Raw genomic sequence first — 12,251 nt, forward strand, 5'->3', positions numbered from 1 at the left:
GTGTTTTGAAAGTTTATATTGAAAGCTGAACTGAATCCACAGTTATGAAGTAGGTATCAAGTGGAAGCTAGTTGGCCACACTGTTTATTTCTAGCTAGTGTTAGCTATCTTTTTTTGTTATATAAGGTTAAGCCTAAATGAGGTGAGACTAATGTCCGGACTGTCCTCACAACAACAGGTAGGAATGTGACATATAGAGAGTAACATACGGAGTGCTGAGGGCTCAGATGGAGCTAACAGCTAACAACAATGTTGGATCCCTCGACTGGGTTCAAACCTATACAACAATGGCTCTCAGATGTAGAGTGAAGTATGTTAGTGGCCGCACCAATCAAATGACATTAACAGTCGAGACCAAAAACATACTTTAACCATATATGTACAGAACAAGCACCAGATTTCTTAGCTACATTTACCTTCCGTTTGACTTTAAAATAAGGGTGAGCAATGTTTATCTTGAGATGATGAACTGAGAGTTAACAAGCCAAAAAGTAGCAGCTAGCATGTCCTCTGTGGGCCTGTGTATTTTAGTGATGGGTTCATTTCAATCATCCAAAGAGATTTAACATGGACTGAAATACTTTCTCTTAAATGGATTTGCATGGATTTAGACAATAACTCGCCTTTTTAACCAGTGACTTTTATTTAATTGTAATTTTTCTTTCTGAATTGTTGAAAAGTAACTACAATTGTGGTTTGTACATTTTTACTCTGATATATTCAGTTTATCCCACACTTTTTTTTTAAATCATGTTTTATGAAAAGAGGAAAGGCGCTGACAACGTGGGCCACATCGTTTTAAACCAATTTCACTGTGAATACAAGTGTTAGCAGAGGAAGTGTGCTTCAGAGACACACTGCCTCAGAGCAAAGAAAACCTTTGTTGAGACGCTGTTTGAAATGGAAATGATTGTAAAATAATGAACCTGACAGAATTTGTTTTTTTAAAATCCATTTAACTTCTATTTTTCTGCATTTATTTTTTAAACATAGTTATATTTCACAGAATGGTATTAGAATTATTCACTGCGCTTATTTGGGTTGAAGAAGTGTTCTGCAGATGTGCTTTTGCATTTGTGTGGAGGTTTCTGACAGTGGGTTACTTGGGGATGGGTTGTTGTTGTTTAAATGCAGATGTTCAGATGTTGCCTTGACATTTTTCCTGTACAGTTTGTTTTCATCTCAGTACACTTTTTGAATTGATGAATGAATGCCTGAGAATTGCTGAAATATGTCTCCTGTGATTTTAAAATGTACAGGCTGCAGTTATATATGCTTTACAGAAAGTAAAAAATGTTTATAGTATTTTGTCAGTTGTCATTTTATACAATATTTTGTGTTGCGTCTAACCCTCCTCCAGTGTTCAGGTCAAATCTGACCGATTTACAACTTTTCTATCATAAAAAATGTGTTTTTCATCAGAATGCCTCAAGATCTCATGATATCCTCCACACTAGGCAAAATGAATGGATAAGACTGTAATATGGTCATCCATCAGATGGAAAACATCCCTATACACACACCCATTCCACCACCACCTCTCACAAAGGCTGAAGAGATGGCCCTCAGTCGTGTGTGTGTGTGTGTGTGTGTGTGTGTGTGTGTCCACAATGCAACTTGTTTCTCTAACAGAGCAATGCTGGAAATTACAATGAGGAGGAAGAAGGTCCATCAACCTCCACAGCACAGCTTACCTCAGTAAGTACCTCAGATGTTGTTCAGCACTGACCCACAACTTACAATGACATGGCACTGTGAAATTCAACATCATTTGTGTTCCTATAGCTCCCTGTGAAACAAATCTACAAGGTATATTTACAATCACAACTAGAAATGGAACATAAGGCTGCAGATCACCAAGACAAAAATGGAAAATAAAATGGAAATGGAAATAGAACTGCTGGACCATCAGTTAGAGGTGGGTGACGTGCCCACATGATTTTTAATTGGGGGGGTCAGGATTATTATCTGTATCATTAGGGGGGAGAGTAGGACATTGTTCTCTTCGGATAGTGGCAATGTTGTGGAGAACCACACATGCCACTATAATATCACAAGCCCTTTCTGGGGTGACCCTGAGCCTGAACCCTAGCATCCCAATGGTCATCTCCACTCTGGCTCGTGTCCTACACTGAGCCAAGTTGTAGTGTTGCTGTGGACCAGGGTCAGGGTAAGGGGTCAGCAGATAGCACTGGCAGGGGTACCCTCTGTCTCTGAGTAGGTAACCATCGAATTCTCCTATGATAATACAAGATACAGTTTAATGTTTCAGTTTCAATAGGAGGAAACAAAATATTGATCATAGAATATAACTATATACTGTAGGCTATACAAACTCACCACGGGCAAATGTGGCACTCAGTGTAGACTCACGAAACACTCGTGAGTCATGCACAGACCCAGGCCAATTCGCTTCCACATTGTTTATCATGTGGGCTGCATCACATATGATCTTCACAGTGGAGAACAGTAATTAGCTGTATTGTGAAGTATATTTCATTTGCAATGTTAAAGGCTACTATTAAGGCCTACCTGTACATCAATGCTGTGGACAGATCTCCTATTCACATAATCTCCTTCATTTATTGAAGGAGCTATGATCGGAATGTGAGTGCCATCTATGCAGCCAATCACACCTGGAAACCCTAAAATATATCAAATTGACTGATTAGTGCTTCAAGTCTCAAAGCTTTATGACATAAATTACTGCTTAGACTGATACCTGCATTTCTGTGGAACTCTTCTTTGAGAAGTCTGGTGGGTCTGTGACTTGGAATAGTAGCCGTTTCAGTGCAAGTGTCACATTTCGGACAGCCCGACAGACATTTGCCGTGGACACATGCTCTGCATCACCGATGTTATACAAAAAACTGCCATTGGCAAAAAAAAGTGCAATACAAAGAATTTGCTCGGAACTGAGAGCATGTCCACGATGTGTCATGTGAACGATGTGAGGGCTGAGAATATTTAGATAAATAATTGATGATGCAGAGAAACGGAAACGCTCAAACAGGTACTCATCAGGAAATGATAAAACATCTAATCGGGGTCTAATAATCCTCTCCCGATGGAGATTTCTGCGGAGTATCTGCGCCTCGGCATTAACTGGCTCTTCAAGAAAAGGACACGCCATGTCTTGCAGTGTAATTGTAGAGTGGTGTGTGGGGCGAACGCTGGCAACGCTGAATGCAGGTCAAGTGCCATGCTGGTTATGCAACCCGTACCCAGTGGAAGTGCCTCAGCACCAACCCCTGGCCCAGGTGACAGAGGTAACAATGGCAGATATCCAAGGAGAACAAGAGCTTGTCCTTAGTAGTGTGGCATTAGACGTGGTGGAGGTAGAGGTGGGCCAAATTGGGGCTATGGGTGTTAACGATGTTACTGAATCCATCATCCTGTGCTGTCTTTACAGGGGGATGTGCTGACTCAAGACCAGCAAGGGGAATTTACCAGCCTGCTGTGCAAATGGACAAAGGTGTTTGCCAGCCACAAGGAAGATCTTGGCTGTACTGGAGTGGTGAAACACTAGCCATGAGGAGAGCCTGTGCTCACTGAGATGGTTCTAGATGTTTGACTGCCCACCCTGACTGCCTGCTGCTGCTGTGTCAGGAAGTTGAAGACCCATTTGCAGGTGCCAGTGTCCACCTCTAGCAGCTTCAGCTTTTCCGCCAACTGTTGTGGGATGATTGTATTGAATGCTGAACTGAAGTCAATGAAGAGGATTCTTGTATAGGTGTTTTTTCTCTCTTAGTGAGACAGTGTGAGGTGGAGTAATGGCAATGGCATCCTCTGTGGATCGGTTGGTTCTGTATGCGAATTGTAGGGGTTCCAGGTTCTTAATGTGCTGCATGACCAGCAGCTCAAAACTTTTCAGTATTGGTGTGAGGGCCACAGGACAGAAGTCCTGTATGATCATTTTTTGATAATGACTTGAATTATCATAAATAATTATTAATTATTAACAAGAAATTAAACAATAATGGTGGACTCCCCAGTCTGACCACATAAGAGCAGGAGGCGGATACGGGATTGTTTTTGTAATGCAGCCAATAGGTCTCAAGTCCTTTAAATCAGGGGAGGAAACAATCTGAGCAAGGATGACAGATTAAAAGTGAGAGTAAACAATAATTTATTACAAGAGAATATTCACCAAAACCCCTAGAAGTTACCAAAGGTAAAAGGCTGATCAGTCCCTTCTTAAAGAAATAAAACAAGCTCAACTTGGTGGGGGTAGTCCGATAGTATTGCAGACGCTGAAACGTCCCGACGGCCGCTGTACTCTGTTGCAACAGGTGCTGGCTCAATCTTCTGTCATTCTCCCTCTTAGGTATGGCTCCAGCCTGGCGACTCCCTCTCAAGTACAGGCGGCCTAGGGACACGAAAAGAGCCGGCAGATAACTGTGGCCAAAACAACTCAAAACAACGATAAACCCTCATTGATTTTTCACTGTTTACCTTTGTCAGAAGTGAGCAGTTTCTCAACTGTTGCTGGGAAATCATCTGAATGTCTGTTATGTGTTTACACATGTACAGCAATTGCACAAACAGGAGGGGGTGGATGAGACAGTGTTGAGGACAGGTAGAGGTGGGGGAGAATAAAAGAAGAGTACTGTAGAGCTCGAATATTGACAGCAGAGCAGGATCAGGTGGAAGGATGTGCAGAACTCCACTGTGGCTGCTGGCCTCACTGGCCTTTGCCTCCCTGTCTTCTCTAGCTGATGGAGCGCCAATGTAAGTAGACCTAACTTACCTTCATACACTCTTCCTGTGATTTAATGCAGAGACATAAACTTAAAAATACAAAATATAGCCTACAGTTTGTTTGCTCTGCTTTCTCATATTCACAAATTTTCTAAGACACTGTAATGAGCACAACAAGATCAGTGGTTGTCTGCATTTATAATTCATTTAACAAGTGTATGGATACAAACAAAAGTATTGTGCGAGTATTTGTTTAATACATACACACTACTGATTTTGCTTGTGTCTTACATAATAGTCAGCAGATTAGTTTGTAGTCTCAAAAGTCAAGATAATGTGGTCTTTCGAATGATACCAGCAAATTGGTCCACATTTGGTCTGAGTTTGCAAAGTGATGCATTACACCAGAGACAAGCAAACAATTGGATGCTTGATTTTAGTCTAGATAGTAAATAGATTACTCATGGTGTGTGATGTCCATACTAGTTGGGTGGGCAGATTTGGGTTAATCAAACCTTGAACACACAGGCTAAACAACAGTGGTTCTAAATTGAACCTTAAGGGTCATAAGAACATTTTGAAAAAGAAAATATGTGGATATTTCAACCTTTGTAGCCTGACAAAAGTCCTTTAAATGAAACAAAAAGATAAAAAAGAAAACACTCACAGCAGGTTACAGTAGTAAATCTGTGTTTAAACAGTGACCATTATGATGGTCTGCCCCCAACTTGTTGCGGGTAGGAACAGCAGAAAACATCTTTGTGGAATGTCAAGATTGCTCCAAAGGTGATATCCAGGTCGAAATCAGGGTCATGAAACATCCAACCAAAACCACAATGCTGGCAGACAAAACCGCCCTCCTTAATGAAGAAAACAAATTCCAGAACTTTGGAAAAATTACAGTAAAAAAGAACTCTTTGTACATATGTTCCGTACTGTATACTATAAATAATTTCCTTTTCATATTTTCTTGCATTAATCACCTAATCTGTAGAAAATGTTTTTTCTATCAAGACCACAAAGAAATATATTAAGCTTTTATATTTGCTCATGGTATATCTGATTGTGCTCCTCCACAAATGTTTGTATCTCTGGTTTCAGATACCTGTCGGGGACATCAGTAAGGATCCCAATGTGAAGCAGTATGTGTACCTGCAAGCTCGCTTCCCTGGCCAAGTGCTAGAGAAAGTTGTCTTAGTTTCCTTCCAATCCGGTTACATCTTCATCCAGACCGACAAGACCCTCTACACCCCCGACAGCAAAGGTGCGTCCAAATCAATGCTGAGAAACCCTTGTGATAAAGTCTCTCGGTACTCCAACATTTCTCCCGAGAAAATATATGACCAATATGTTTCAAGTGGTAAAATGTTATAATCTGTTGCAAAATTGAACAATAAACATGATGAACATTATGAACGAAGCGATGCTAAGCTCGTGCCACAGCTGGGGAAGCAGTCCCCCCGTCACTGTCCTCTCGCCCCCGGGCTGGTGTCCGACACTACGTGGAAGGCGGGTCAGTAGGGGGGTCGGCTACGGTACCATTCTCACCGATCTCCCCAGCTACGGGGCCAACTAGGCACCTAACCCTAACCCTAATCCTCGGCTGGTGCCTCGCAGCTGACTTAGAACTGGTGGGGACACTTAAGTGTTCATAAGGGACATTAATTCGCTAGTGCTGATCAAGCACAATATTCATTTTTTTCAAAAATAGACTTCTTGAGATGAACTATCATTTTTAATGAAGTCTTTCAAGTGAGAGATATACATTAATAAACAATGAGAAGAGAAACATCTAAATTTGAGAAATTTTAGATTACAAACACCAATGAGTAAATCATCAATCCTCATATCCTTCTTAAAAACTCAGTCCTCTCTGAGAGCATCACAGTTTGACTTCAACATTTTTTATTTTTTGAAATGAGTGACTGCATTACTACTACAGAAAAAGGCTTATTTTCACATAAGTGGAAAAGTAAATTCAAAACTCAAAACGTCTCTGTCTCAGTTCGTTACAAGATCTTTGGATGGACATCCAGTATGGAGCCTGTAGAGAGGGATGGGGCCACCCAAACTGATGCTTCTATTTCCATTGAGTTTGTGGTAATGCATTCTTTGTCTTTGATAGGCACAGAATTCAATGTAATATTGAATTCAACTATCACTGTTTGACTGTAGGCTAGACAATTTCCGTACTTTCCACCGTGTCTCCCTACATTCCTCTTAAATACCTAAATGACCATTGTTTCTTTCATTTCATTTCATCTGATACCCATCCCACCTCTCACTGTAAAATATATATGTCTCCCTCTAGTGGTTGAGTTTCAGCCTCTTAATCAGAGGTAGACAAGAACATACAAAAATGTTTAGTATCCAAGGGATCAGACCTATGAGTAGTACACACTTGTTAAAATATTGACATCACTCAATAAATGTAAACTGGCAATGCTCACTTTTAATGATTGTTCAATTATGCATTTTTAGACTCCTGAAGGCATAATTTTACCAGTTGATCCAGTCTCTCTGAAATCAGGCATGCACTCTGGAGTTTTCCCATTGGGTGAAATTGTCAGGTGTGTATTTTATTTTACTTTAATTACACACATTCTGCACAGTCTGTTTTTGTTGGCAGGTGTTAATGGGGATTTATGTATTTTTAACTTAACACTTCGGACTGGAAACGTTACGTTGTCAAACCTGAATGTAGCAAGTTAGCAGTTGCCAGGCAGCCAGCGCAGACTCCAGGAAGTTTTCTTTTTTCTTTTTTCTGATTGAGACATGATACACTCGTGTATCTGGGGTTCATGTAATATGACCCAAGCTCTCAATGGCCGCCAATCTAATTCCTCCAAAACAAATATTGTAACATATCCACAGATACAGTACATAAACACAGGAAATATAATAATACACACACACACACACGCACAAACACACACACATGCATAGCTGCATTAAATCAGAATATCTACGGAGGTAGTTGAAGGGCCAGAAGAAGTAAACGGAGAGAAATATATAAATAATAGTTATAATTGTTGTAATTCTGTTACCTACAGACTGAGCCATGCCAGTTGTTTTCCTCTGTTTCCAGTCTTTTAAGCTAAGCTAACTTGCTGCTGGCTCCAATTTTATTTTATGTAGAGATATGAGAGTGTTTAATATCAATCTTCTGATGTAAATCTCCAGTTGCCCCTTTAAATAGTGTTTCAATCTGGATATTAATTGTAAATGAATCATAGTACTAAGTCTAAAAAGGGGTAAAATAAAGGTATTGCAACTTTTCTAACTATTGTTTAGTCAGCCAACATAAATGTAGGGCACTAAAATGACTGTTAGCAGCTCATTTATGTATATCTCAACTTATAGAAGACATAAATAACTTCAGTCTGAGGTGTGGACTCCTGTGTTATGAATATTGTAACCTTTTACTGTGTGTGTGTGTGTGTGTGTGTGCGTGTGCATGTGCATGTTTAGTCCTGGACTTTGGAAAGTGCTTGCCAAGTTTAACAGCAACCCACAGCAGAGCTAATCTTCACAGTTTGAGGTCAAAGAATACGGTGAGTCCCTCTTACTCAAACTGTTATTTAAATTGATTTACTTTTGATCCATTTAGACATCCAATAAAATGTTTCCAATTTTTCAGTGTTGCCCAGTTTTGAGGTCAAACTGATACCTGAGTTTGGCTTCTTCTATGTGGACAGCAAGGACTTTACCGTCGACATTAAAGCTACGTATGTGCAGGTTTTTGTTTTGTGGATTTAGAAAATGGGCTTGATAGAGAATGTTAAGGGTGTTTTGACTATTCCTATTGAAACTCTTTCCTGTTTTTATTTGACTGTGGGCTTACAATGTCTTCTCTTGAGGCCATGCAGACGGAAAACATTCTGTAACATGAGTTCAGCAGTTTGTTTAGCAGAAGGTAACTTGGGTAATGGTATGAAATGTGCAGTTCAGAAAAGCGATCAACCACCGTGAGTACAACAGTGTTACCATCTGAGGGAGGAAGGCAGATGACAAAGTCCAGAGAAATGTGGGACCACGGTCGTTGGGGAACCGGCAGTGGATGAAGCAGACCAGCTGGAGCTTGCCGAGCGCTTTTATTCTGAGAGCAAACTTGACAGGCAGCAATGAATTCCCTGGCATCCTTCTCCATCGTGGCCCACCAGAAACGTTGTCTGAGAAGTGCCAGGGTCCGCGTGACCCCAGGGTGACAGGCCAGGGGTGAAGAATGCCCCCATTGGAGGACCTGGAACCTGAGGGTGTCTGGGACAAAAAGACAGTTACTTGGGCATGCACTAGGAGCGGGAAACTGAATGTTAGCCTGTTTGATGCCAGGTGATGGCACCCACCACACAAGCAGCAGGGAGGATGCCCTCTGGCTCAACCTGTGGGTTCTCAACCTGAAACTGTCGAGAGAGGGCATCAGGCTTAGCATTCTTGGAGCCTGGGTGGTAGGAGAGGACAAAGTCAAATCTATTGAAGAACAAAGCCCACCTGGCCTGACGGGAGTTAAGTCTCTTGGCAGAATGGATGTATTCCAAATTCTTGTGGTCAGTCCACTCCACAAATGTGAGCTCAGCCCCCTCCAGCCAGTGTCTCCATTCCTCCAAGGCAAGTTTGACCGCCAGCAGTTCACGGTTGCCTATGTCATAGTTCCTCTCTGCCGGTGTTAGCTTGTGGGAGAAAAAGGCACAGGGGTGAAGCTTTTGGTCCCTAGCAGACCGTTGAGAGAGGACAGCCCCTACCCCGCAGTCAGAAGCATCCACTTCTACCACAAACTGAAGTGAGGGATCAGGGAAAGTTAGTATAGGAGCAGATGTGAATAGATGCTTGAGCTCTCCAAACGACCTTTCAGCATCTGGAGACCATTTGAAGGGCGAGTTGACAGATGTGAGAGCTGTGAGGGGTCCTGCCACAGCGCTGTAATTTCTGATGAACCGTCTGTAGAAATTGGCGAAGCCCAAGAAGCGCTGCAGCTCCTTACGGGAGGAGGGAGAAGGACAGTCCAGGACAGCACTGACTTTGGCAGGATCCATCCGAATGCTTCCCTCCTTGATGATGAAGCCTAGGAAAGACACCTCAGACACATGGAACACACACTTCTCCGCCTTGACAAACAGTTTATTCTCCAGAAGCCTTTGGAGGACGCGCCGCACATGCTGGACATGCTCCTGCCTGGACTTAGAGAAAATAAGAATGTCATCCAAATACACAAAAACACAGGTGTTGAGCATGTCCCTCAGCACATCATTGACTAGGGCCTGGAAAACGGCAGGGGCATTGGTGAGACCGAAAGGCATCACCAGATATTCATAATGGCCCTGGGGGGTGTTGAAAGCCGTTTTCCACTCATCTCCCTCCCGAATTCGCACCAGATGGTATGCATTCCTGAGGTCGAGTTTGGAAAACACAGTGGCACCTTGTAACAGTTCAAAAGCAGAGGAGATGAGTGGAAGAGGGTACCTGTTCTTAACAGTAATGTCGTTGAGACCTCGATAGTCGATGCACGGGCGCAGTGACTTGTCCTTCTTGTCCACGAAAAAGAAGCCGGCCCCAGCAGGAGACGAAGAAGGGCGGATGAGGCCTGCTGCCAACGAGTCATTGATGTACATCTCCATGGTTTCTGGAGCAGACAAAGAAATGCGCCCTCTGGGGGGAGTACTGCCAGGCAGGAGGTCAATGGCACAGTCATAGGGCCGATGGGGGGGTAACGAGGAGGCCCGAGTCTTGTTGAACACCTCCTTAAGGTCCATGTACTCGGAGGGCACTCTAGACAGATCTGGGAACTCAGATGGGGGGTTACATTCAGTCACAGGTGAGGCAGAACGAAGACATGTGGCATGACAGTATGAACTCCATTGTGTGATAACACCAGAGGACCAGTCTATGTGAGGATTGTGGAGTATCAGCCAGGGATAGCCTAAAATAACAGGTGTGCTGGGAGCATTAATTAAGTGAAAATGGAGCGATTCTTGATGGTTACCTGCCGAAAAAGACCGGAGCCGTGCGGTGGGTGACAGTGCATAGTAGGCGGCCATCGAGCACACTAGCTGGGACAGGTTTAGCAAGGGGTTCACGACCAAGTCCCAGCTGAGCTGCCAGGATGTTGTCCATGAAGTTGGCATCAGCTCCAGAATCGATGAACACGGCTACCACTGAAGACTGACCAGCCACTGTAAACTGTCCATGATGCAGGGGACGAGAAGACATCTCAGGAGTCAGAGTGCGGCTCACCAGTACCCCTGGAATTACTGGTGAGCCTGATCTTTTACTGGACACGAAGCCGCGAAGTGACCAGCCTGGCCACAGTACAAACATCTGTTCTGTTGCAGGCGGCGCTGACGTTCCTCCACTGAGAGGCGAGTTCGTCCCAGTTGCATCGGCTCCGAGGTGTCAGGCTGAGAACTGGTTGTGGAACTAGGAGAGACCGCAGTTTCCCAGGCTGAAAGACGAGGAGGCGCTTTGGAGGAAGATGTACAGGCTTTTTCCTTTCTGCGCTCCCTGAGGCGCCCATCCACAGGAATGGAGATAGCGATAAGAGCCTCCAAATCCTCAGGAGGATCTCTGGCCGCCAGTTCATCCTTAATGTTTTCTTGTAAAAGGCATCATGAAGAGCAGCAGGGTTCCACTTACTTTCTGCCGCCATGGTGCGAAATTCAATGGAAAAGTCCGCCACACTTCTCTTTCCCTGACTGAGATTCAGCAGTCCCCTTGCCGCCTCTCCCCCTGGAGTAACACTTTCTTTAGTGCAGCAGAAAAAAGTTCAACTGAGGCACAGACAGCTGATTTCCTCTCCCACTCAGCAGTTCCCCAATCTCTAGCCCGACCAGTGAGCTGTGTGATGATGAAGGCCACCCGGGATCTCTCTGAAGGATAGGTGGAGGGCTGCAGTTCAAAAATGAGAGAGCACTGAGTAAGAAAGGGCTTACATGCTCCAGGCTCACCCGAGAATCGCTCAGGAGGGGGCAGCCGAGGCTCCGGTGTAGAGGGCCGCATGGAGAGCAGCTGCACCTGCCTGCGGAGCGAATCCAGAACCTGGTCCTGACGAGTGGCGAAATCCCGAAGACCCCCAGCCACCGAGTTGAGCTGGTCTTCTTGTTTTCTGATGGCAGCAGCTTGACTGGCAAGCTCTTGTCGCACTGGGTCTGAATCGGCTGGGTCCATGTTGGTCAGAGTGTACTGACAAGTGGTTGACAAGGCTGGGACCCAGAATCAACGATACGGACGCAGTGTAGCAGGCAAAAAACCAAGGGTCTTTATTAAAGGGAAAAGCAACAAAAACTTCAACCAAAAAACCACAAAGGTATCGAAAAACAAAAGGAGGGAGGCACAAAAAATCCTCAATGCCACAGGCAAAACTAGACAGAACAACAGGGCTTCGGAGGCACATGAGGACAGACACTCTGACACTGGGCGACTGAAAAGTGGCAGTATATATGCAGGTGGTAATGATGATGAGGGACAGCTGAGGGAAGCGGCGGGGCAACAGGTGAGGGGAATGAGGTGATTGCAGGAGTGGTGAGACCTGGAATGACAAAAAAGGATGATGAAAA

At 43.8% G+C, this 12,251-nt stretch overlaps 1 protein-coding gene and 1 pseudogene across 1 annotated transcript; one reads left to right on the forward strand and one right to left on the reverse strand.

The window, feature by feature from the left end:
* Positions 1-1,942: 1,942 nt before the first annotated feature.
* Positions 1,943-2,431, reverse strand: LOC128375014 (putative nuclease HARBI1). Its single transcript, XM_053335232.1, has 2 exons — positions 2,341-2,431; positions 1,943-2,238 (listed from the first exon to the last, which is right to left on the reverse strand). Exons 1-2 carry the CDS (start codon positions 2,429-2,431, stop codon positions 1,943-1,945), a joined length of 387 nt encoding a protein of 128 aa, XP_053191207.1.
* Positions 2,432-4,592: 2,161 nt separating this feature from the next.
* LOC128375016 (complement C3-like) overlaps positions 4,593-12,251 on the forward strand; it is a 32,420-nt pseudogene continuing 24,761 nt past the window's right edge.

Source organism: Scomber japonicus, chromosome 16 (genome assembly GCF_027409825.1).
Source record: "Scomber japonicus isolate fScoJap1 chromosome 16, fScoJap1.pri, whole genome shotgun sequence".
Lineage (NCBI taxonomy): Eukaryota > Metazoa > Chordata > Actinopteri > Scombriformes > Scombridae > Scomber > Scomber japonicus.

Bases quoted from the DNA above. Each gene is read 5' to 3' on its own strand.
- LOC128375014 (XM_053335232.1), bottom strand. From the start codon at position 2,431: ATGATAAACAATGTGGAAGCGAATTGGCCTGGGTCTGTGCATGACTCA. The intron at 2,239-2,340 runs GTGAGTTTGTAT...GTATTATCATAG, and splicing joins GAGTGCCACATTTGCCCGTG to GAGAATTCGATGGTTACCTA.